Raw genomic sequence first — 25,842 nt, forward strand, 5'->3', positions numbered from 1 at the left:
TATGAGAAAATGATACGAATAGACAACGGTGCCATTACAATGGAGAGGGAAACCTGGGCGGGGAGAAAGGGCTATTTCGATGTGTCTTGAAATAACCCTAAGACCCCCCCCCCCCAAGTGGAAATGTTGAGTAGGGAGCAGAACATAACACTGTGGCTCAGACACGAGAGGACTGAGCCGGAATAGACACACAGATCAACGGAACAGAATAGAGCGCCCAGAAATAAACCCCCAATTACATAGTCAATTAACCTTTGATAAAGGAGGAGGCGAGAATATGGGAATGGGGAAAAGCCAATCTCTTCAACCAACGGTGCCGGGAAAGCTGGACGGCGACACGCCAAAGAATGAACCGGACCGCTCTCGTAACACCATTCACAAAAAATAAACTCGAAATGGCTGAAAAACCTCAGTGTGAGACCCACAACCATGAACGTCCTCGAAGAGACAACAGGCAGTAATTTCTCTGACGTCAGCCCTGGCAACAAAAAGAAGACTGAGCTCCAGATGTAAATTTGGAAGCCTTTGAAACGTAGATGGTATTCTAACCCATGCGTTTTAATGAGGTCACCTAGGGAGACCGTGTCGAGAGAGAAAAGAGGTAGGGACCTCAAACCTCACATTTAAAGGCCAAACAGATGAAGTGAACGAGATACAGGAGCCGCCAGGTGCTGGCTGGACTCTGCCAGATCAGATCCCTGAGCCTGGATTCACGAAAATAAATGTCCTCTGGGATCACACAACGGGATCTGACTGCTCGAACCATTACTCAGTATCTGTGTTTATGTTCTGGGATCATTAAAGCCAAAGGCAGATGGCAGGTCATAAAATGCTGCTTTAAAAGGTCGGTAAATCCGGGGCTCCCGGGTGGCTCAGTCAGTTAAGCGTCCGACTCTTGATTTCTGCTGAAGCCATGATCTCGGGGTTCGTGGGTTCCAGCCCCACAGCAGGCTCTGTGCTGACGGTGTTGGGATTCTCCCTCTCTCTCTTTCTTGCTGCTCCTCCCCTGCTCACATGCACACATGCTCTCTCTCTCTCTCTCTCTCTCTCTCTCTCTCTCAAGTTAGAAAAAAAAAAAAGTCAATAAACCCTTCTTAGACGGGGCAAAGGGATCCCGAAGGCCCCTTCCAGATCTATGCCCCTACAATGCCAACTCGCCATGCAGGAATTATGCAGCCTTCCTCCGTTGCTTTAGGAAATAACTGTGTGTTTCTGAGCCACCAGAAAGGGATAGGGGGGCTGAGAGAGAGAGGGAGAGAACTTCCTTGTATACAGCTGTCTCAGTTTCCATCTGAATTCGTTTTCCATCCTCGTGTTTAAATTGGTATGGTTTTTTTTTTTCTCTTTTACAATAAGCATATGCCTTCATAATATCTACACTTAACACTGGCAAGATTCTTCTATGGACTGGACTGTGTGTCTGTCCCTAACACAGTGCCTAGCCCAAGGGGCAGCTCAAGAAAGGCCAAATGAATGGACAAATGAATGAATGAATGAAGGTTTTGAGCTAGTGAAGGATCCAGAAACTCATTTACTTTAGAATCCAGGGGATCTAAAGCAGATCTGACATTATCTGTACATATCAAGTAAGTTGTTACTTTAATGCAATAACCCCACGGGCTTAATTACTTCAATTCCTTTGAGACAACAACAATTTGTTGGCCACTTGCCACGGGTCTAGGATTGTGGCAGGCACCAGGGTCAGGGCTAAAGAGGGCTGACAAAGGGGAAGAGTTGGTCCCTGGGCTGTGGGCTGGGAGATGCACAAATAGAACAAAACGCCCAACACGGGAGTGGTTTGTGCACCCCCCTAAGAGCAGACCTAGACTGGGGAGGCCCCCCGTGTGGTAGAATGGGTGTGTGTGGGGGGTGGGTGGGTAACAGCCTTCTTGGCCTCTTTGTTGAAGTCTAGATGACCTTGGGCAAGTCCGTTCACATCGTTAGAAAGCAGCATCGTCTTCCATAAAAGGGAGTTCTTTGTCTCAGTAGTGCACACGGGAAGTCCTCTCGACTCCAACATTGTCATTTTCTCTTTGTCGTCAGGAACTCTCTGGAAGGAACAGGGGTTTGTATAGGCCAGAGGGCGGAAGTTGGAGTTACAGGGGCCTGATGTACATGTTTGGGGCTCACCTATTAATGGTTCTTGGGGCTCCCTTCGAATTCTATTTCAAAAATGTAACATTTGAAATCATGTTCACATTTAAAATGCAGGCAACTTGACCTCAGAATCTAGTTTTCCCAGGAGATCCGACAGCACAAGGAAATGCTAGCCCTGGGGTGGTAGGTGCTGTTTTCCCATTCACTTTGGACCCCTCTCGATGGTTTCTTACCAGTCCTAGTGGTCCAACTGGTGACCGAGGTTCAGAGCAGGTGTTTGGAACAGGAGTTCAAGCCAGTGATGTTCCTGGAGGTATGTCCCCAGAGGGAGGGCGGGAGCCTTTCCTAGGAGGTAGATCAGAATGTCTGAGCGTGTTTTCGATCCCAGAGGTTCAGAAGGTACCCTCTTCCCACTTCCTTACCTGAAAATCAGCGGGTGGCATGAGCCACTGTACAGATGAGAGCGCGGGGCGGCGGGCGGGAGGGGTGGGGGAAGGCACAGCAATCATTTACGTAATGGCGGGAAGAGCTAACATCCATCGACTGCTGGCTTAGGTCTAGCACTGCTCTGAGCCATATGGCATTACCAGCCCCATTTCACAGATGGAAACTGAGGCATCAAGACATTAGTTAGTCACCTTCTCCAGAGTCCTGGGTTGGCAGGTGACTGAGCCAGATACTTGTTCTGCAGATGAAATCAAGGTTGGGAGCTACGACTTGCACAGCTAAAACCCACGGGGGGAGGGGGGGGCGTCTCTGAGCGGGGAGGGGGCCCACTGAACCTGGTGTTGGTGAGCACCACTAATTCGGATGGCAGAACAGAGCGCGGGGGCCAAATGTTAGTTGACGTGGCGGTGATGACTAGAAAAGCAATCCCAGCAGAATATCGTTACTCCAACACGGAGTGTGTTCCTCCTAACACACTGTTAACCTCCTCCAGACAAATTCTTTTTTTTTTTTAAGATTAAAAAAATATATATTTATTTATTTTTGGGAGAGAGACAGAGCATGAGCAGGGGAGGGGCACAGAGAGCGAGGGAGACACGGAATAGGAAGCAGGCTCCGGGCTCCGAGCTGTGAGCACAGAGCCCGAGGCGGGGCTCGAACTCACAGACTGTGAGATCATGACCTGAGCCGAAGTCGGACGCTCAACCGACTGAGCCCCCCAGGGCACCCCCCCCCCCCGCCTCCGGACAAATTCTTAAACAAACCAACTGAAGAGCCAGCTCTGGGTTTTATAAACCAACCTCTTTTACTATTATTATTATTATTTTTTTTGGAGGGTTCACATTCGTGCTGTTTGTCTGCCAGACGGAAATGGGGTTGAACATCTGACAATAGCCTGTGCACGTATAAAAGCTGAGCAGGGCACTGTGGAGACAAAGCCCACCATTCAGTGACATAAGTCATTTCCATGGATGGCTTATGAACGTCGGCATCATTACTCGTACTCTCAGTGTTCACAGAAAGCCCTGGGTGTCCAGATTTCAGGCAGGTCCCCCCCTGAAAGTTAAGGAATTCATAAAGTGCTGATGGAAGTCCAAAGGAAACAACAACAATGAAGCGATTCCTCGTACGGCCGATTTTTCCCTAACGTACTTTGCAAAGCCGGGGAGAAGGGTGTAGCGTGTAGGACAACAGGAAACGGACTTGTCTATTACTTCGGCCTGTCTGGTGACCGCAGGGAATTGAAAATGAGGAATAGGTTGCAGAGGTGATTTCCAGAGGGAGAAAGAGTGGAATATGGAAAAGAAAGGTCAGAAACGGAGGAGGGGGGACACATCAAGAGTGAAGAGAATGTCGCGGGGCATTGCCGGGGAGAAGCGAGGGGCAGCGAGGCATGGTATGGAAGCCTCTGGAATCAGCGGCCTTTTTGGATGAGAAAAGGAGCAAGGGATAGTGTGCATTTGCTTTTTTTTTTTTTTTTTTTAAAGCAGTTTGGAGACTCTGGTGACGATTCACTAAAACACGGTACCAAATCAGCTGACTGCAGAGAACACACCGGTTGAACGTGTTTCAAGATCTCAGAGGGATCACTTGTTATATTTCAACGGGTCTGGTTTGAGAGACATCGCCGTATGACTCCAGAAAATCTGGTGGTTGCTCAGCCAAATACTACGGCCAGTCACTTTCCTGCCACTTTAAGAGGAATCACTTTGAAATATGCGATGTGTCTGCAGACACTTGGGATACAGGTTATGAGAACCACCGTCCCCCCCCCCCCCCGCGCCCAGATACCACTGCACATTTTCTCTTTGATTAAAACAACAAGATTCCTTTTTAGCCAATAAGTAAAGTCTGGTTCAAAGGCTCTCAAACTGCCACCTGTTACTTCAAAAGCTCTTTCAATTCCCCGAGCAATTTACTGTAGGGCCCTTGCACTCCTGGGTGTGGTTTCCATCCGTTTCTAGCCATGCTCTCTCCGTGTAAAGGAAGTATCGATCTCTGAAGGCAGATTTTTAGTAGAGACCTGTCCGTGGAGGTATCTGCCTGGCCCTACGGCTACAACGGTGGAGATGGAGAAAGGGTCCTATGGGTATAGAACAGGTCAAGATCTTCAGAGCATTGACCGGAAATCGAAATTTTGGTTCAGGTTTTAAAATTAAAGGTGGAACTGACTGGCCCGTCAGGATGGCCCACTATAAAAAAAAAAATATTAACAACAAGTCCGGGGGGCCCAGTCGGTTGAGCATCTGACTCTGGATTTCGGCCCAAGTCTGTGATCTGAAGGTCGTGAGATGGAGCCCCACGTCGGGCCGCCCTGGGTGTGGAGCCTGCTTGAGATCCTCTCTCTCCCATTCTCTCTCTCTGCCCCTCCCCCCCCAAAATTTAAAATAACAAGCCCTTGTGCACTGTTGGTAGGAACATAAAACGACGGAGCTGCCGTGGGAAACAGAATAGTTACTAATCCGAGAAGCGGCACCTCAACTAATTAAACACAGAGATTCCCTATGGAAAATTCTGGATGTAGCAATTCCCTTTCTGGATCTATCGCCAAAAGAATGGAAAGAAAGATCGCTCACAGCAGCGTTATTCATAATAGCCAACAGGCAGAAGCGACTCAGTGGACCATCCTTCACCCTTACAAACGAAGGAAATCCAGACACGGGCTACAACTGGGATGAACCTCGAGGGCATAACGCCGAATGAAATACATCAGATGCAAAAAGACAGGTACTGTGTGAGTCTGCTTACCTGAGGTGCCCAGAGTGGTCAAATTCACAGGGACGGAGACTAGAGTGACACTTGCCGGTGGCTGGGGAGGGAGGCTGGGGAATCACTGCGTAACAAGTACAGAGTTTCAGTTTTGCAAGATGGGAGGAGTTCTAGAGATTGGCCGCACGACGTGAAAGATTATGAAAGATACGAAAGATTACGAAAGATACCGGGTGGCACGCTTCCCGGAGGGCCACGAGTGTCATAATCTACCACAACCATCAGAAGAATGGTTTGATATGCATATTCAATCCATAATTTACAAATCAATAAAAGAATGAGGGGAGGAAATGTAGAAAATACCATCCAAGAGAAGACCAGAAATGAGAAAAAAAAAAAAAAAAAAGCAAAGATGAAGGATGGAAAATAGGATGTCACATACCATGTAAAAACAGGCCATTAATTAAAATAAATTAAAATAAAATGGGAAGACTTAACTGTCTCTGTAATATTTTATTAAAATAATTATTTGTGCTAACACCTCTGGATAATAGAGGTACAGATGTCTCTTAATGGTTTCTTTGCTTTCCAATATGTTCAAGGTGTTTCCTAATTTAAAAAAAAAATCTATTTTAAAAGGAGCGAAAGGGAAAGCAAATTTAGAATTAGTTTAGAACTCTTATTAAGAAGGTAGGGGGCGCCTGGGTGGCGCAGTCGGTTGAGCGTCCGACTTCAGCCAGGTCACGATCTCGCGGTCCGTGAGTTCGAGCCCTGCGTCGGGCTCTGGGCTGATGGCTCAGAGCCTGGAGCCTGTTTCCGATTCTGTGTCTCCCTCTCTCTCTGCCCTTCCCCCGTTCATGCTCTGTCTCTCTCTGTCCATAAAATAAATAATAAAAAAAAAAAAAAAAAAGAAGGTAGGAGTAGATCTCACCAAATGCTGGCAAGAAGATAGAGAACAGAAATTCTCATCCGTTGTGGGTGGAAATACAAAATGACACAACCACTTTCGGAGACATAATGTAGTTTCTTCCAAAAATAAACATATTCTCATCAAATGACCCAGTGATTGCACGGCTTTGTATTTGCCTACATAAGATGGAAAATTATGCCCACACAAAATCTGCATATGAATATTTATAACAGCTTTATTTACAATTTATGGCCCAAATTGGATGCAACCCAGTAGGTAACACCAACAGACTTTGATACATCCAGACAACAGGATATTGTTCGCCAGTGAAAAGAAACGAAGGGCCCTTGGGTGGCTCAGTTGGTTAAGTGTCCGACTCTTGATTTTGGGTCAGGTCATGATCCCACAGTTCCTGAGGTCGAGCCCTGCATTTGGCTCTGCTCTGACAGCAGGGAGCGTGCCTGGGATTCTCTCTCCCTCTCTCTCTCTGCCTCTCCCCCGATCTTGCTCACTCATGCATGTGCACTTTCTCTCTCAAAACACACACACACACACACACACACACACACACACACACCTTAAAAAAAAAGAAATTAGGGGCGCCTGGGTGGCGCAGTCGGTTGAGCGTCCGACTTCAGCCAGGTCACGATCTCGGGGTCCGTGAGTTTGAGCCCCGCGTCGGGCTCTGGGCTGATGGCTCAGAGCCTGGAGCCTGTTTCCGATTCTGTGTCTCCCTCTCTCTCTGCCCCTCCCCGTTCATGCTCTGTCTCTCTCTGTCCCAAAAATAAATAAACGTTGAAAAAAAAATTAAAAAAAAAATGAGCTATGAAGCCATGAAAAGACATGGAGAAATCTTAAATGCACATTGCTAAGTGAAAGAATCGAATGTAAAACAGCAACGCTATATGATATTCTGAAATCCAACTATATGATATTCTGGAAAAGGCAAAAATGGAGACAGCAAAAAGATCGGTGATTACCAGAAGCTTGAGAGGAGAGAGGGACAAGTAGATGGATGTGTTTAGGGCAGTGAAATTTTCCGTGTGGCTATAATGGTGACACGCATTTCTGAAAACTTATCGAGTGTGTAACACAAAGCGTGTTATACCCTAATGTAAACTATGGACTTTACATAATAATAATGCCCATATTGGCTCATCAGTGGTAACCACTGTACTGCATTAACACAAGATATTAATATTGGGCAGAAATATGGGTGGAAACGGTGCTTGAGGAGATAAATGTATTTTCCGTTCAACTTTTCCATCGACCCAAAACTGCTCTAAAAAATAAAGCCGATTCATTTAAAAGAAAAATGAGGAGTCAGATTAATCATTCCCTAACCTCTCAAGAAATTACGAGAGAAAAATTACTAATGCAATTCTTCTGAAAAATAAATGGGGTCAAAGAAGAGATTTGATGTTTTTAGGTAAGCCAGCTTTCCTTCTGAAGGGGCAGAAGCCTGGTCATCCCGGCCAGTCTCAGATATCTCTGGAGGGCATTCTGAGCTCCAGAGTTTCCTGTGGGGCCAGCAAAGGATGTTGTGCGTGCAGCACAACAGGACTTCTCAACCTCTGCCCAAGCCTGCTTCCTTCACCCCCTTCCTTCTGTGGTCCCAAGGGCACTCCCTCATAAACATCCTGTAAACTCATCCTTCCCCGGCTACCTATTATCAGCTGATATCCTTGAGGAGCACGAGCTCAGGGAGAAAAACTAGACAATGAAGGTACGCCGATAAACAGTTTTTAAAAAAGTAGAGACGTTGAGTAAAACATAGATAGTGATTGAGGTAGAGTACTCAGGAGATGTTGAAGTGCAGAATGGATGCCATCCAAGAATGACCTAGCAAAACCCTATGCCAGGAGAAGGCAGAACAGCTATAACATTCTAAGTGGAAAGCAAACAAACAAACATGTAACTGAAAGAATTTTATACCCAGCCAAAATTTTCCTCAAGTCTAAAAAGGCAAGAGGCAGACATTCTCAAGGTGTCGAAGGCACAGCATCCTTGAATGCTTTCAAACAGCATCCACAATGGCCATTTATTCCATGAATCCCAATCAACTAAAAATAGGTACCAGAAATGAAGCTCTCAGATTTCTTGGCTCTGTTGAATCACATAAAAATAAAAGCAAGGGTGCCTGGATGGCTCAGTCAGTTAAGCGTCAGACTTCAGCTCAGGTCATAATGTCACAGTTCGTGGATTCGAACCCCAAATCGGGCTCTGCGCTGACAGCTTGGAGCCTGCTTGGGATTCTCTCCTTCTCTCTCTGTCCTTCCCCCACTCTCTCTCTCTCTCTCTCTCTCTCTCTCAAAATGAATAAACTTTAAAAAAAAGTGTCAATATTATCAACCTTGATAAAGTAAAATAAAGTATACAATAGTTAATTTTTTTATAGTTACAGGGGTGAAAACAGTAGAAGTGTGCCAGTTTACCCATGTTTCAGAGCAAGAAGTGAATAAATATTGTCTCTATAGATAAAGGGCATACTTTCAAAAAATGATTCCAGGGGCGCCTGGGTGGCTCAGTCGGTTAAGCGTCCGACTTCGGCTCAGGTCATGATCTTGCAGTCCGTGAGTTCGAGTCCCGCGTCGGGCTCTGTGCTGACAGCTCGGAGCCTGAAGCCTGTTTCAGATTCTGTGTCTCCCTCTCTGACCCTCCCCTGTTCATGCTCTCTCTCTCTCTCAAAAATAAATAAAATAAAACATTAAAAAAATAAAAAAAAATGATTCCAATGCACGTATTTTATTTTATTAACTTTAGAGGTACCTTTTAGGAAACCATAGTCCCAGGTATAAAGATATATTTATTACTTCAATAATTCCTTAATTTTATTTTATTAAAATCTTTTTTTGTTCATTCATTTATTGAGAGAGAGAAAGAGAGAGAGAGAGAGAGAGAGAGAGGAGAGAGAGAGGGAATCCCAAGCAGGTTCCGAGCTGATTGGAGCCCGATGTGGGGCTTGAACTCACAAACCATGAGATGGAGAAGGAAACTGGGGGAGCAGGCCTGGGCAAAGTGACAAGTTCAGCTGTGATGCAGGCCCAACCTGCTTTGCCCGCCCCACAGGAAGCTCCAGGGCTGGGCTAGCCCTCCAGAGGTGGCTGGGGGCCGGGGGGGGGGGCGGGGAGTTGCTGGGATAGCCAGACCTCTACCTCTACACGGGTCACTGGATGGGGCCACCCTGGGAAGGAGTAGGCCATTCAGCCCAGCAAGCTGCTGTCTACAGTTCTCTGCAGTCATGGAGGGGGTCCCATCAGTGTCCACCACGAGGGGCTGATGAGTTGGGGGAGATGGGAAAGAGACATCCTTGACCCAGGAATGGCGAGTTCCAGAGCAGTGATGGGGTCCCTCTGTGTTGGGCTGCCTGCCGGCTTCCTCCATTGTGACAAGAGGGAAGAAGGGGGATTGGGGTGGGTGTTAGTCAGTGTGGAGGTTTGGTGGTGAGAAGGTGTAGAAGATTCCCTGTTAGCATCTATGTTCTCAAAGAAGCTCGGAGAAAGACTGTCTCTTGGCAAAGGGGGCCTCCTGGAGACACTTATGGGAGTTGCAGGAGCGTTAATGAGACCATAGTAGGTTTGCGGAGGGACACTTAGTTAGGTCCTGTCACCTCTGTGGCATGATTTCCTCCAGCACCCTGGGCTCTAGCCAGGAAGGTGGAAGACAGCATTGGCCTTGGAGGGTTCCGTTGCCCGCAGGGTACAAACGGAGGAAGAGAGGGGCCGAAGGCATTTGCTGGGCAGGAGCACATGACAGACAATGTTACTGGGGCTCAGAGGATTGTGTAACTTACTCAAAGCCACACAAGCCGATCCGTGGGTTGGCAACCAGTTTAGGAACAGGAGCCCAGGTCTGGTGTATCCCATTCGGGGCCCTGGCAGGAAAGACAGGGCACATTCCGAGACTGGGTAATAAAAGGAATAGGTAACTTCCAGAGACGCTGAAGGAGGGGAGAACACACAGGAACGGAGCGCTGCCTGAGCACTAGTAATGGCCAGGTCTGAAGAGGTGAAGGGGGCGGCCGTGCCAGGGCCTGGCGACAGTGTGGAGAGGACTTCCCCGTGACTTCCAGGAAGGGACGCAGCCAGCCTTTGATGGCCCAGCCAAGAGGGACCTTGGCGTGAGTACCTCTCCCTCGGTCTCCCCACCATTCCCTGCCCCCCCCCCACACCCCAGTTTGGCGGAGGGCAAGGAAACTAACGGGCTCTGGGCAAGGTGCGAAATGGAATCAGAGCACAGCCTTGACGCCTCCGGATACAAGTCACCGAACCAGTCTGGGCATCAAGCTTCTTTTATCTGTAAGATCAGAGCAGTCACCTGCCTCCTGTGATTTGCAGAGGGCCCTTCCTGCACCGCGGAGCTGACCGCGCAGACCCGCCGCGTAGCACCCCTGCGTGGGCCGGCGGGTCCTACCCACACTGGGCCTGCACGCGCGCTCCCTTCGGTGCAGGGGGAGCGCAGCGGTGGGAAGCGCTTCCTTGCCCTGGGGAAGCCCTCCAGCCGCCTCACCGGGAATTTCGAGCCCCGCCTCCGCCTGGCCAGCGGCCCCCCGCGCGGCGGGGCAGGTGCCCCCCCCCCCCCGGAGAGCGGCGCCCTCCACCCCCGGGGGGACATGGGGATGATGCGGCCATCTAGACCACGCGAGAGACTTGGGAGGCCACGACGACTCCGGGGTGCGCCAGGAGGCGCCGCAGGAGCCCAAGCGGGGGTGGGAAGTCCCCTTCCCTGTCCGCTCGGCAGCCAGCGATCCCCGCCTCCCGCCACCCGCAGCTGTCGGAGCGCCCCCTGGCGGGCGGGCATCGGAGGCGCGGCCCCCGCCGGCCCCCGCGCCTCCCGCCGCGCGGGGAGGAGGGGGAGCGACCTTGCAGCTGCGAAGCCCCTGGAGGCCTCCTAGCTGGGGTGCGGGGGTGGGACCGGGGCTCCGGGGAGCGGAGGAGGGCCCGGGTTCCGGTGACGGCCCCGCTGGGAGCAGCGCTGGGGCACCGACCCGGGAGGCCGAGGGTCACGAGGCCGAGCTGGCAGCGGGCTCGAGCAGCTGCGGGCGCCTCCCTTCCCGAGGCCAGAATCGGAGAAACTTCAGGCGGAAAGTACCGCAGGGATCTTTGGGCTCAAGTCCCCTCTTTTACAGATGGGGAATTCTAGGGCCAGGGAATGACCCGACTGGGTCGCAGGGCGGGTCGTCGGCCGACCCGGGGGAAGAGGAAAAGGGACTGGCTCCCTAAGGCGGCCCTGCCCCTTTGCTGCCAGTTTAGAACAACCCCCCCCCCGTCCCAGGTGAGCACCCCATTAGGTAATCCCAAACCAACCAACCAAAATACCACATGAACCTCACAGGGTTACTCAAATGGAACCGGCTCCTTTCTAGGATTTCCGAATGCAAACATTTTGCATCCTCTCACCAAAAGTAAACCTTTCTCCAGTTTTGGGGCGGCGCTTTAGCAGCCGGCCCGGCTCGGGGGTGGGGGGACCCGGCACTGCTGAGCAAGGTTTAAGGACAGGGTTCAAACTGGGTTCACGGTCAGCTTCGCCACCAGCTCTGTGCGGGGTCACACTGGGGTGCCGCGTCCGCAGTAGGGGAGGATGGGGGAGGGACGGCGTTGGCCAAAGGCGGACCCTGTAGCGGCAGCCCAGGCGTGGGGACTTGGCGGGGCGCGTTCCGAGCCCGGCGGACCCACCAGCCAAGTGGACGGAAGGGCCAAGGGGCCGGCTGCGCCGCCGCCGCCTCACAGCCCAGCCCCGGCGCTGCACAGGCCGCAGATGACCCGCCGACCTCGGGCGGCAGAAACCCCTGGGCGCCGGGAGCAGCGAGAACTCCCCCATTGTTCTGGGGCGGATTGAAGGCGCGCCGGGAGGAGGCGGGCGGCGACCGGGCTCTGGGGTGCTCAGCTCTGCGGAACGCCCGGGGCAATTTCCGATGCCCACGTTTTTGCTTCCACTCCCTCCCCCTCTTCACCCCCGGAAAAAAAAAAAAAGCCCTCAATATATCCGGCGACTTGATTTGTAATTCCCTACTTGTTTTCTGTTACACTCGACTTCTCTAACCCTCAGGACACAGACCATTTTTATTAGGAAAATCCTTAAAAACATACGCACACTTACAAGCTGTAAGATTCGCACCCAACCAGGCCTGAAGTTAGCCACACCGGGAGGTACAATTCGCCAGAGCACTACCGCTCTCTCCCCTAAATCTTCGACTCCACAACCCCCTAGCTCCTAGCCCCCCAATAGTATGAATTCATGAAAGACACATCCTTTGGAGATACCTTTTCCTTCTTGCATTTCCAAAATAAACCGTCGGTCTGATGCTCAGAAGAGCATTCTCGTGTTTTAAGAGTTCAAAAGACATTAATGATTAATTAAATTTAAAATGAGGCGAACAAGTCACTTCTGAAGAACAAATACAGCATCCCAGCGACAGGGGAAAAGAAAAGTTGGAAAGAAATCCTCCCTGCGAACAAAAATAGAGGCAGGAAAATTCTCTACCTAAATTACACTCCCCCCCCCGTCGCCCCCTCACCCCCCCCCGTCGCCCCCTCCCCCCCTGGCAGTTTTGTGCGAAAATGTCTTGGGCTCAAGGTAGTTAGTTACAAAGAGGTGGCCCGGGGCACAGCTGGGGCGCGTGGGTCCCGTGGCGGCCTCTGGGTTCTCTGAACCCTCTCGGGTCACCGCCGCCTCCCTCTGGCGCATTTTCGAACCGGAGGTGCTAAGGCCAGGCTGTGTCTTTGTCTGTTTGTTGTTGTTGTTGTCTTCCGTGTGCTCCCGACACTCGGGAACCGGAGCCGGAGTGGGGCTGCGGGGACTCGGGGCGCTTGGGGACATTTACTCCGGGAGCGAGAGAGTGCGCGGGGCTGGCGGCCGAAGTCTGGTGTCTGGTGACAAGCAGGGCGGAGGGAGGTCATTTGTGCAGTGCAGGTTTGCGCCGACACTGAAATGCAGCGTGGGCGGCGGCTCCGGGTGAGTCACCCCGGGGGGCGACACTCAGCCCCGGGGGCCGCGCTGGGGTCGGAATCGGAAGGAACGTTCTGTCCCGGAAAGGCGCGAAGCCGGGCGTTGGAGGCCCGCTGGCCCCGCCGGAGCCGCGTGTGCAGGCACCGAAAACTTTCTGAACACGACCGGGATGAACTTGAACATCCCGAGCTTCCGAACTCCAGCCGCCGGGGCGAGAATGCGGCAGCGCTGGGCCCCCCTCGCCCTCGCTTCCGCAGCGAGGGTTTACAGCTCCGCTCCCGCGCCCCGAGGGTCCCTTTGCACAAGAGAGCTGCTGGGGGGAGCGGCTTCCACTGGGTTTGGGCTTAAATAAAGAGCAGCTCAGCGATCGATTTGCTCCAAGTTGAGAAAACAACACCTGATAATTAGTGTAACAGGTCAGCAGACCAAACCGCCTCCTAGATGAAGGCGCATGGGAAGCTGGCCTTAACGTTTATTCAGGGAAAGGGGGAAAGAGAGAACGTTTTCTTAAACCCACGGTCCCCCCACAAACTCAGATCCGAACAAAACTTTCTGCACGTGACGTTCACACTCCCTTTTCGACCACGAAGCCTTTCACCAGACTCTACCTCACAGTTAATTTTCTTCCTTCGCTCCCCCGACCTTTCCTGCCAGTTAGGGAGCAGAGGGAAGATTTTTCTTGAGGACAGTTTACACTGATCTCAGCTCGCAGCCCGAAAGAGAGCAACTCCTGGCAAAAAAAAAAAAAAAAAAAAAAAAGGAAAAACTTTTTTAAAAAAGTTGACAGCCTTTTACAAACTTTCCACTTAAACTTCCGACACCGGTGCCTGTTCCGGGTCCCCGGCGTGGGATGGTCGCTTTGGGGGGGGGGTGCTGCAGGCATCTCTGGCCTGACTCTCGCTCCTCCAACCCCCTTCCTACCGCACAACACACACACACACACACACACACACACACACACACCCTCGGGCCCGCCAGCGAGACATCTGGATCGGGACTCGAGTCCCGACCCAAGGGCAACTACACGCCAAGGCTGGCTCCAGGGCAGCGAGGGAGCAAAGGCGCGCGGGAGCCGGAGCGCACGACCGCACCGCTTGGCGGGGTCGGACCTCTCCCAACCCTCAGCCGATCCAGCATCCTTCCGACCATCTGCTCCTGTCACCAGCTCCTGGCTCCGCCCCCCTGAGCCCGCCCCTTGCCCCGCAGCCAATAGCAACCTCCGACCTCTCTCCACCGCCCCAAACCCTTTCCACACCCCCACGTTCCGGGAGCCGGTTGGCTGCTGAACGCTCAGCGGAGCGCCTGTATTTGCAGAGCGCTCCGGGTTTCTGGTAGGTGGACGGAGCCGTCAGTCCGGAAGGCTGGGCCCGCCCACCCCACCTCGGTCTCGGGCTCTCTTCCTGCGCAGTTCTTCGCAGCCTCCGCGGGGAAGTGCCGGGGCCGCTCCCGAGGCTCAGTGGGCAGGACCGCGAGAAGGCAGCCCCGGCGAGCGGCCGTGCGCACCGTCTGGAGTGGCCGGGGAGCGGGGGCGCGGCGTCCTCTTGCCCGAGCAGGAGCACCCTTCGGGCCAGCAGTTGCCGCCACCCCGACTTTCGTTCCAGTTGAAGCTCCTCCCGGGCAACATGTCAAAAGCCGCCACCGCTACAGCTGCCGCCGCCACCTGGGGAAGAGCGGCAGCGGCGGCGGCGGCGGCGGCCGCGGGCGCGCGGGGGCAATAAGCCGACCCGCCCGGGCGTCCTGCGGGCCAGGGAACCCCCTCCGCGCTCACAGCTCCGGCGGGCCCCGCGCCATGTGCTGAGCCATGTCCCTCGCCGCGCCCCCGGGCTGCGCATGGGGCAGCGCCTGAGCGGCGGCCGATCCTGCCTCGATGTCCCCGGCCGGCTCCTGCCGCAGCCGCCGCCGTCCCCGCCACCGGTGAGGAGGAAGCTCGCGCTGCTCTTCGCCATGCTCTGCATCTGGCTCTACATGTTCCTGTACTCGTGCGCCGGCTCGTGCGCCGCCGCGCCCGGGCTGCTGCTGCTGGGCTCGGGGTCCCGCGCCGCCCACGCCCCGCCGGCCCCGGCTCCGGGTCCCGACGGGACTACCCCCAGGCTGCCGTTCCAGGCGGCGCCGGCCACCCCGCTGGCTGCGGGCAGGGAGCCGGCCGAGGGCGCCGCGAGCCAGGAGGAGCAGAGTCCCGAGACGCCGGACTCCCCCAGCCCCATCTCCAGCTTCTATAGTGGGTCCGGGAGCAAGCAGCTGCCGCAGGCCATCATCATCGGCGTGAAGAAGGGCGGCACGCGGGCGCTGCTCGAGTTCCTGCGCGTGCACCCCGACGTGCGCGCCGTGGGCGCCGAGCCCCACTTCTTCGACCGCAGCTACGACAAGGGCCTCGCCTGGTACCGGTGAGTTTCCCCAGCAGGGCCATGGGCAGGGGCGGCAGCCGCGATCCAGACCCGCAGAGGACGGAGACGTGGCATGTGCCGGGGAAGTGACAGGGGTACCAGCCTCCGACCCCCGGGGGGCGGGGTGGGGCAGACAGAGGAATCAACCGGCGGCGCCCGGAATCCCGCCCCGGCATGGTACCGGGTGCTCGGGGCTCCACTCGCCACAACCCATAGAAACTTCTCGAGGAGGTCTGGCAGCTCCGTGGCCTGCGGTGCCCCTAGAATTAAAGGGGGTGGTCAGCGACTGGACCCTCTTAACTGTGGCCGTTTCCCAAAGCGACCAATCCAGATCTGTTCGTATTTTATTTTTCCTCCCGGAGCGCCGGGACGTTCTGCGCCCAGCCGGTCACGGTCTCCACCCTAGACCAACTTCCAGAGCGGTTTCTGCTCCCCAGATGGGGAGGGGGGTGGGACAGACCGACGGCGTCTGTAAACTTTTTTGTTACAGTCGAACTCCTGGCTGGAACCCGAAGACGGCCAGACCCGCTTGGCTGGCGGGCAGCTTGGGCTCGGGAGGGCGAGCTGGGCGGGTGGCCCGGCGCCTCCGCCCGGCAGCCGGGCGGGCGGCGCGGAGCGTGGAGCGGTGCTGGTCCCTGTCGGGCAAAGGCGCGCACTGCAGCCGGCGGGAGCGGCGCGCGGCTTTGAAGGCTCCGGGGCGCCGCCGGCGCTGCTCGCTCGTTTCCGCCTCCCGGGCCTGGGTGCCGGGAGAGCGCGGGCCGGGACGCGTGTGTCCGCGGCCCTGCACTACGTCGGGGTGCAAAGAATGTGAGGGGTTCGTTGATTGAGAAATGTACTTTTCCCGAAGGTCGGGCCTTTAGAAAATTTCGTTTTTCGGGTCAGGTTGTGGGGTCGGGTTGCCGAGGGGCAGCGAGCGGCCCTTGGGGTCATAATCACGACCTCTGCCCAACGCTTTCCAAAGCTACCCGTCTTTGGAGTGAGCTTTTGGGTTGACCGAGCTTCCGGTGAGGCGCGGGTGGGCAGGGGGTCCAGACTCCGGCCTTGGAAAAACTTGGTCGCCAACCAGGAGCCCGGCCAACGGCCTACACCCCTTCTCTCTGGTCCTGAGCCCCCAGTCCTCGCGAGTGTGACTCTGGAGTGGCCGGCAGGCAGTCCTCCAGGCCCAAGATGCTCGGGACTTCGGGGAAACAAAAGGGGAGAGTCGAACCGAACCCGCGTTCCCTGCTCCCATCCCCCGCCCCCAGGCCCCGCGAAAGATAAAAGGGGGCTGACCCCGCGGATTAAAATCCCTCTCTTCCCAGCCTTGCCCTCCCGCTCCCTTTTGTCCTTAATGTTTTTATTATTGTCAGGAGTTGCCCGAGTCTCGAGGTTTAGCCAGCCGTGACAGTCACGCTTCCCACCGTTGCCGGGCTCTGGTGTCCGACGTCTGGATTCGCGTCCGGGCTCCGGCAGCTCGCTGGTGGCGCCGAGCCTCAGTGCTCCCATCCGCGCAGTGGGGATCCTGTGGTTGCCCCCGCCCCGGGCGGAGAGGAGCGCGCGGGTGCGCTGGGGTGCCCGGCAGCCACGTGGGGGCCTCTCCGAGTGTCAGTGCCGTCGGGTGCCTTGTTGTTCCTGCTTCTGCCACCACCTGCCCTCTTCCTCCAAGGATGAGCAGTCTGGGGGCCGGGAGGGCAGGAACGTCTTTTCAGGGGGAACCCGCCGGGGGCCGGAGGCAGCCTGGCGTTTTCTAAGATCCGAAAGCTAGGGGCCGGGTCGGGAGGACCCGGCTGGAAAATCGCCGAATCGGCGGAGTCAGGCGGTTTTAGAAGCACCTGGGGGCAGATACGGAAATCCCCACTGGAGGATTCGCGCGGTGTCTAGGCGGCCGCGCTCCACCTGCCACGTTCCTTTCGATGGACTCAAAACTGCGGAATAAAGAGCGAAGCCGCGCTGGAAAGGCTCGCCGCGCGCCTGCAGCGGGCAGCGCAGCAGCCGGGGAGCCTCGGGCGGGACCTGCGCCCGGGGGGGAGGGGGGGGGCGCGGGGCGACCGGACTTGGGGGAGGCGGGAGCCTCGTCGTCTTCCCTTGCCATCTCCCGGAACCGAGGGGCCGGACTGACGGGGACCGGGAGGCCCAGGGCCCGCGGCGGCCACCCCGCGGACCGGGGTGGCGGGAGGCGCAAAGTGCAGACCCCGCGGCTCGCCCCCCGCGCCGCGGTCCCGGGCTGCCCCAGCAGCGCCCGGCGGGGCCGTAGGCTTAGTGGGTGTCTCTAAGAAAAAACAAGACAAAACCCAAGGCTTTTAAGGGCCATCTGCTTACTTCGTTTTTTTAATTGATGAAGGATATTCTGGATGTCTGGGCACATGTGTGGACTTAATTATTTTGAAGGCAGCCGTTTTGAGACAGACCACACCGGGAGGAAACGCCTGTCCCACGACGCTTTTCCTAAAATGCGGTGCCCGGGGACCACCCCTCGCCCTGGCCGGAGTTCGTTCTCTGGGCTCAGCCGAGCCTAGCTCCTCGCCAGAGGTGTGTCCCATTGTATCTATCTCCCGCTGTGTCCGGACGGTCAGGCCGCAGACTGCAGAAGAGTGTAAATAATAATTAACCGGAGAGCTGCAGTTCGCGTACTGGTTAAAACGTGTCCTCAGAAGCAGAGAATAGGAGAGAGGGGAAGACATTTTGAAGGCATTTAGACATTTTGAAGGCACTAAGAAGCTAGGGGCACGGATGGTTGAATCCGAGAGTCAGGCGTGGCGGTCCGTGGGGGAACCGGGGTCTTGGCTGTGTCTGAGCAAGTCGTTAATAGGTTTAATCGGTTGATAACACACTGTTGCTAGTGGCCTAACCGGTAGCCCAGAGCCTGGGCAGATTTGCGTTAAGTCTTTGGATTTGATCGTAGGTCTTTTACCCTTGGCAGAATGAGACAGTAGCAGGCCGAGCTGCAGGGATCATAGTAGGAAGGAGCCTACCAGGGTGGCGACACACGGAGCTGACCTTGCCACCCGCCAGGAATCAGGAGTTTTCTGCTGCTTCACCTGCTGCTGCAGGGAAAAAAAAAAAAATTGTTAGTAAGTGCGGTTCATCTGCTCCGGACCTGCGTGTTTTAGTCTGGGATTAAGACTCTTGGGGGTTTATTTTTCCAGTCCATTATCCAGCTCGCTCTTGGCTCTGATCAAGCCTCCCAAACTTCACAGGTGCTTCGAGGACCCCATGGGTTGGCTTATCAAGACTTGGGGTGAAACCGGCCTTTACCTTCTGTTCCATGGTGGTGAAGGTGTTTGAGAAATAATGGGGGCACCTTACATACCCCCAGGTGGAGAAATCACCCACCGCCTACACTGAGGCTCTGAACACTGGTTTAAACTTGGAATTTAAAATTAAATATGTGCATTCTGTAGTAAGTTTCTCTTTTTGATTTGGCTTAAGCTCGGTAGATTTTCAAGAATTTTAATGACCCCAGTTTGGGAATTAAGTTAGCTAAATATTGTGTGATTATTATCGTGATTTTTTTTTTTTTTTTTTTTTTTTTTTTAGAGAACTATGCCCTTAGATGTTACAGCGCCAGAACCCCTTCCCCGCCTTGACTCTTTCCATTTTTGGTTGTACAAAGAAGCTGACACTTTAATGCTGTGGCCACGTTAGAAAAAAAAAAAAAAAGTATGACGTGTGGGTGGTTTTATAATGTTGATAGCTAACACTTACTGAATGTTTTCCCTGTGTGCCAGGCACTGTTTCAAGTTTTACAGGATTAGCACATTTAATCCTAGTTAGAGTCCTGTGAAGTAGGTACTTCTCTAGGCCAAGAAACACAGGCACAGAGAGGTTAAGCGACTGGCCCAAGGCCTCACAGCCAGAAAGTGACAGAGCTTAGTATAGCAACCCAGGAGGTTCTGGTCCAGAGGTCACTCTGGGCTGTGCTCCCTCCTTGCTTAAAGTGACCAGGACGGGAGGCTGGTCATAGATGAGGAGGTCAGAACTGGGTTAGCTTTGGAAGAGTTTTGAGTTGTCTCTTGTACCTCTCGTGACCTCAGTGTAGACTGCTCACTTACATCAGCCCCAGAATAGGAGAGTTGCTGCATCCCATGTTGGCTTATAAACTAGAGTAAGGATAATTCTATCACTATAGAAGTTTCATTTCTATGCCTGCACAGGACAGAGCCAAAGGAGTCATTAAAATTACAAAAATATCCTCAAATCCAAAGGCTGAGAAAACATGATGTCCCTACAGAGTAGATTTATTCTCTTCCATTTGCTCTTTTTTTTTTTTTTTTGTAAGGCTGGGGAGGGGGGTGTGTGGGAGGGCATAGAGTTAAAATAAGATGTTCCAGAACTTTCTTGGGATGAATTTATTCATTAAAAAACAAAAAACAGTCCCCCAAATCAAAACTGAAAACTTGCAGTTACCAAACCAGAAGACAGTTAAAACGAACACGTGGAGCAGATTTCTTTAGAATTAGATTCTAACACCCAGTAACTTTGGAAATCTCGGACTTGAAAGCCAGCAGCGGAAAATAGCAACTTTTCCTACACTTCGATTTCCTAAATGCCGAGGAAACTAATTTCTCCTCTGTTTTCCTAGACTAGCTCTGAAAACTTGGTGGCAAGGACCCCTTCTGTCTTCACTGAGGGAAATTTAAGATACGATCTGATTGGAGATAATCCTTTTTGAAGTAATTGCACTTTCTCAGTCCTGGAGTTCAAACCAAATATGCAACTCACTTCAAGCTGCTGGGTGAAGATCAAAAATCTCCATTTATATGCAACAATTTGAAATACAAACCATCATGTTACAGAGCTGTCAAGATTTATTAGCAAGACAGTGCAGCATGTGTTGAACTCTGTTTTTAATTAGGCACCTAAATTAGACCATAAAATGGTTGATTAATCTTTTACAAGTTGAGGGGAAAATATAACATAAATTAACCTAATCATAAGTGTTTCCCCAGATGCTCTGAGTTAATAAAATAGTCAATATTTAATAGCAACCTATTTGTTTTAGATTAAAAAAATGCTGAAACGTAGGAATTACACTTCTCTTTCAAGTGATAGGGCATTATTGAACAGGCCTTTAAAAAAAATTAGCCTAAAAATTTTTTTTAAAAATTAAATTAAAATATTAAAAAATATTTACCGAAATAAGATACCATAATTAGGAATTAAGTGTGGAGTAAACTAGATTTTGCCTTTTTAACAGAGCCAGGAGTATTCAAAACTTAGCATTTAATAGAGACTAATATTTATAAAGGCATGTCCCCAGCTAAAGTTGTATTGTTTGAGATTTTTGAAGTGATCTGTCACAGCTGTTTTTCTAGTTTGGGTGTTTTAGTTTTTTGTTTGAAGCAAAACTTTTTGAGATTAAAAACAAGTCAATGTGTCTCACAACCTCATTCCAAATGCATATGCTGGTTTTACCTTTTTGTTTAAAACACGTTGGGGCGCCTGGGTGGCGCAGTCGGTTAAGCGTCCGACTTCAGCCAGGTCACGATCTCGCGGTCCGTGAGTTCGAGCCCCGCGTCGGGCTCTGGGCTGATGGCTCAGAGCCTGGAGCCTGTTTCCGATTCTGTGTCTCCCTCTCTCTCTGCCCCTCCTCCGTTCATGCTCTGTCTCTCTCTGTCCCCAAAATAAATAAACGTTGAGAAAAAAAAAAATTAAAAAAAAAAAGTGTTGTGTAGGATATAAGGTTTTCTGATTACATAGGTTGACCCTTAAATAAATTTTTTTTTTAAGATTTTTATTTATGTTTGAGAGAGAGACAGAGTGTGAACCGGGGAGGGACAGAGAGAGAGAGGGAGACACAGAATCCTAAGCAGGCTCCAGGCTCTGAGCTGTCAGCACAGAGCCCGACGCGGGGCTCGAACTCACAGACTGAGATCATGACCTGGGCCGAAGCTGGACACTTAACCGACTGAGCCACCCAGGCGTCCCAAGTTGACCCTTTTTAATCACTAACATTACTTAGACTTAAAAGTGCTCCAGGAATTTAAAAAGAAAAAAAAAAAAACCCCAGCCCACTAGTGTTCTGAATCCAGGAAGTGGCATTTATTTAGAGCTTCAGAAGTGACCAAGATCGCTTGCAAGACTGCTTTCTGTGTCAGTAGTTTTTCAATACTCTGTGTCCTCACTCTATGAACATGGAAATTCACTTGATTGACAGAGACACAAAATGTCTACTCGAAAGGCAGCGCATAATGAGCATTTCTTTTGCTGTGAATAGAGTTAGTTTCCAAATAGGGCGCTACCTCTCTCATTTAACAGTGGGTGATTTCAGACAGTAAGGGAAATTTCGGCGCTAGGCTGCTGGGACAGTCAGGAATCCCAGCAAAATGAATTCCCGAAGTATGTGGCATATTTTCAAGGGTAATGGATACAATATGGTGCCTACCTCAAATGAAAACATTTACCATGACGGAGAAGAAATGAGATACTGGTATCTTTGAAAGCTACTTGTAAGTAGAGCATGAAGCTTTTTCTAATATTTAAAAGATTACCTTGTTAGAAATCTCCGATTGCTCTCAAAGTATACCAAAATAAAACTAACACCCAATAAAACTGGTGTTAGTATTACCGGTGTATGTATGTATATATATTTATATATATATATATTATATATTTATATATTTTATATATATTCTCTGAATTTAGATATGGGGACAAGTTGAGAAGGGAGAAACAATTACCAGCTTGAATAACATGATGATAAATATTTTTCATTGCAGCCAAGAGGCTATGTGTCAAAATACTGTTAATGCTAATAAAACCCATTCATTTCCTTTGCAGATAGAGAGGAGTTGTTGATTTCCCTTATATCTGTATCTTAAATTCTTTAAACACACACTTTTGTGGCTTGAAACGTTAAAAATAGCTTACATTCCTGGGTCACTCAAAAAATTTTACCTCCTTGCATCATGGGTGTAACATGTTTAAATAGCAAAGCTGTACTGAACAGTGTGTTCGCCCCCCAGAGAGAGTTGCTTTTAGAAACTGGTAGGACTGTGGATCCGGTTAGAGAGGCACTACAGAGGGCCACTGGGATTTTCTACTTGCATTGTAATAAAAGTATGTATGTACATACATATATTCACTGGGACTTTAACTTGGTATGTTTGTTACGGAGCAGATAAGCTCTTGGGATAAAATATTTTTCTCCTAAATGCAGCAAATGTGTTAAAAGAAGACTCTGGTGTAGCATCAGGTTTGGTTGTTATTTAAGCCCAGGCTGGACTCCCGTCTTGCAAAGGGATCAGTATTTTTAAACACTTTGGACAAGAGTGTGAATGATTCCATGTGTTCTTCAAGCAGCTTGGGGGCGGAGGATTGAGACCCCCTGTTCTTCCCCCCCCCCCCAATCTCTGTCTGTCGCACTCCGTGCACAGGGTTACACTTGCTCAGAAACTCATACAGTGCTGTTAGATTGTTCTGGGCAACGTGAAGCTTGGGGGCAACAAATGGAGAGCGAAAGAAATACACATATATGGGGAAGAGAAGTGAGAAGCGGCAGATTTCTCACGCACACCCTCGACTGAATGGCGGAGGGGCAGGAGGGAAGATCTGATGACCGAAGTGTCCGGCATGGCCCCACAAAAAACCCCGGCGCGGCCACGTGTCTGCCACCATCGGGGAGCTAGCCGAGCGCTCGCCTACACCCGGCGTCTTGGAAGGTGGCACAGAAAATGGCTCCGCGGCTGGGATCCGTCAGCACGGTCCCTATGTCGCGTGGGATCGCTACATCTGGTCCAGGATCGCTGAGCCCCGGAGACAGATGGCGGAGCTTCCCTTGTCGGGGGCGTGGCGGGGGCGGCCCCTCCGCCCCCGCGGGTCGCCCGCTGCATCCACGTGACCAGCCCGAGCGCCCCGCTGCAGCCTCACCTGTTGGGTCGAGCCGGGCGGAGGAGCCCGCGCTCGCGGTGGCGGGGGAGGGTGCCGGCGGGCCGCGGCCGTGCGCTGATTGGTCCGAACGGTTTCCAGGAGGCCAATGGCGCTCCGCCTGCGAGGCAGCCCCGCCCAGAGTGGGCGGGCAGAGCCGGGGCGGGCGGGATTTCCCCGCTGCCAGCCATCCCTCGGGTGGGGCTAAGCGGGTCCTGAGCCCTGGTCGTCCTCCCAGCCCGGCGCCCAGGCGGGTCCGTTTGCTCGCTTCCTTTTTTCCCCCGCCCTCTGTGTGCTCGGAACCCTCCGGTACAATTTCCCCTGCCTCCTGGAGGGGAGGTGTGTGTTCTCGAAGTATATGCCTCCGTCGGGTAGAGCTAGGGGTGCAGATCGGCCTCGGCCTCTCTGAATCACTGGCTTGTCGGGGCGCGGGCGGAATGAATGAGTTCTTGAGATGGGCGAGGAAACTGCCTTTTTAAGGAGAAGGGGATGAGATAGCTGGGAAGGAAGTGAATCAGCAGAGTCCGTTTTCAAGCAGCACGTGTGTTCTCTTTCTCTCTGGGGGAGGAACTGTGTTCTCCTGGGTTCACTCACTTCTGTAATGGGTGCCTGGAATGCGAGTCAGCAGGTCCCGTGGGCACCCCAAACTAGCTTTATTTTTCCTGAATGGGGCCGGTTAAAGGGCAGGATGAAGAGAAAAGGTGGAAAAGGCCCCGGGTGGGGAGGAGAGGAGGCTAAGGAAAAAGCAAGTAACTCAAGCCCCTTCTGATTCCTGCGTCTCTGCTGGACGGAGACCAGGTGGCTCAGCGCCCCTCTCCCCGCCCCCCCCCCCAGTGCCCTGAGTCCAGCAGCTGCCCCCTACCCGCAGGGGGTTGGAATGGCTCCGCGTGTGCAACCCCGGAGCGCCCTTCTGCCCCCAGCCCCCAGCCTGCATATGGACATTCACAAGGTTACCCTTGTTTAGTGCAGCGGAAGGTTCGAAGGACCACCTTAAAACGCCTCCTGTCACGATGGATTTGCACCATGCACTGGGACCACTGTCGTGCATTTGGAGCAGACCCTATTTTGGAGGGCGGATCTTTTGCAGAGATGCAGGAGATGATCTGTATTAAAAGAACGGGGCGTTGGCCTAAGACAATGCTCTTTGGTGCAGGAGATGTTGAAGAAACGCAGGATTTGGATCTCGGGTCCATTAAAGTGGTCTCCCCAGGGGAGAAGACACACTAAGCAGACAATTAAGAGAACAGTCTTATACCCCCAGATCACTCCCAGTTCCTTCCCCCCCAGCTGAAAGGCCTCTCCCTCCCCCGCCAACTTGCTTGTTTCCAGACCTGGCTCAGCCCAGCCATTCCTCTTGATGTGCTGTTCCTAGGGTCCCTGGTGCCCTCCAGGCTGATTGTTCCAGAAATCTCCAGACACTTAGCATATGCTAGTGCTGCCAGTTAACACAGATACACAAAGAAGTAAACATCCTGTTCCCAGCCCAGAGCTTTTACAGAAGCCCCAAGTGGGTGAGTGGGTGTGGGGGGGAGGGGTGAGCACAGAGAATAGGGGAGGAGAGCCGATGGCTACTTTGTCACTGACTTGAAACACTCAAATGGAGGAAGTCAAAGGTGACCATTTTGAGCCTTTTTCTGCAGTCAGTGAAGAATACATTCTCCTAAATCATGCTGACCTATTTTTTCCCCACTCATTTAACAAGGGTTTATTGAGCATTTACCTTTAAAAAAATGTATTTATTTTTGAGAGAGCACAAGCAGGGGAGGGGCAGGGCGAGGGGGCCAGAGGATCTGAAGCAGGCTCCGTGCAGACAGCAGCAAGCCCAACGTGGGGCTCCAACTCTCGAACCGTGAGATCATGACCTGAGCCAAAGCTGGAGGGACTCTCAACCAACTGAGCCACCCAGGTGCCCGGAGCGCTTGCTTTTTAAAAAACATGCAGACTTTACCTTTCAAAAGCATTTTTAGGATCACGGCAAAATGGAGTGAAGAGACCAGAGTTCCTACGTACGCCCTGTCCTCACAAATGCACAGCCCCCCTCACAGTCCCCATGCATCACCAGAATGGTACATTTGTTACCATTGATGACCTTGCATGACACATCATTATCATCCAAAGTCCTTAGCTTACGTTAGGACTTACAGAGTTTACAACATTGCTCTTCATGTTCTGTTACAGCTTTTGACAAACGTATAATGACATGTACCCATCGTTTTAATATCCTACAGAATAACACGACTGCCCTAAAAATGCTCTGTTGGAGCACTCGCTTTTCTCAAGTGCTATCCGTGGCAGCCAATGGAAATACGAGAGACGTGAACTCGTTCTTGAGGGGCCTGTTTGAACCGGGGAACTAAAAAAATCTACAGGTTCAAAGACGCCGCAAAGCAACTTAAGCACTGATTTAAAAAATCGTTTGTCCTGGGGCGCTTGGGTGGCTCAGTCGATTAAAGGTCTGACTTCGGTTCAGGGCATGATCTCACACTTCGTGAGTTCGAGCCC

General features: G+C 52.3%; 1 protein-coding gene and 1 long non-coding RNA gene across 2 annotated transcripts in view; one reads left to right on the forward strand and one right to left on the reverse strand.

The window, feature by feature from the left end:
• Positions 1-1,073: 1,073 nt before the first annotated feature.
• On the reverse strand, positions 1,074-5,363 carry LOC102899164. The gene is made up of 3 exons (XR_441811.5): positions 5,293-5,363; positions 2,331-2,442; positions 1,074-2,050 (listed from the first exon to the last, which is right to left on the reverse strand). It is a non-coding gene; the product is annotated as an uncharacterized LOC102899164 (long non-coding RNA).
• A 9,076-nt stretch (positions 5,364-14,439) lies between these two features.
• Positions 14,440-25,842, forward strand: part of LOC101091978 (heparan sulfate glucosamine 3-O-sulfotransferase 3B1) — a 39,953-nt gene continuing 28,550 nt past the window's right edge. Inside the window, exon 1 of the mRNA XM_011288909.4 lies at positions 14,440-15,495. Coding sequence (XP_011287211.2) covers positions 14,942-15,495 — 554 coding nt within the window. The 5' untranslated portion in view covers positions 14,440-14,941. The remainder of the gene's footprint in view (positions 15,496-25,842) is intronic.

The sequence above is a fragment of the Felis catus genome, chromosome E1 (genome assembly GCF_018350175.1).
Source record: "Felis catus isolate Fca126 chromosome E1, F.catus_Fca126_mat1.0, whole genome shotgun sequence".
NCBI lineage: Eukaryota > Metazoa > Chordata > Mammalia > Carnivora > Felidae > Felis > Felis catus.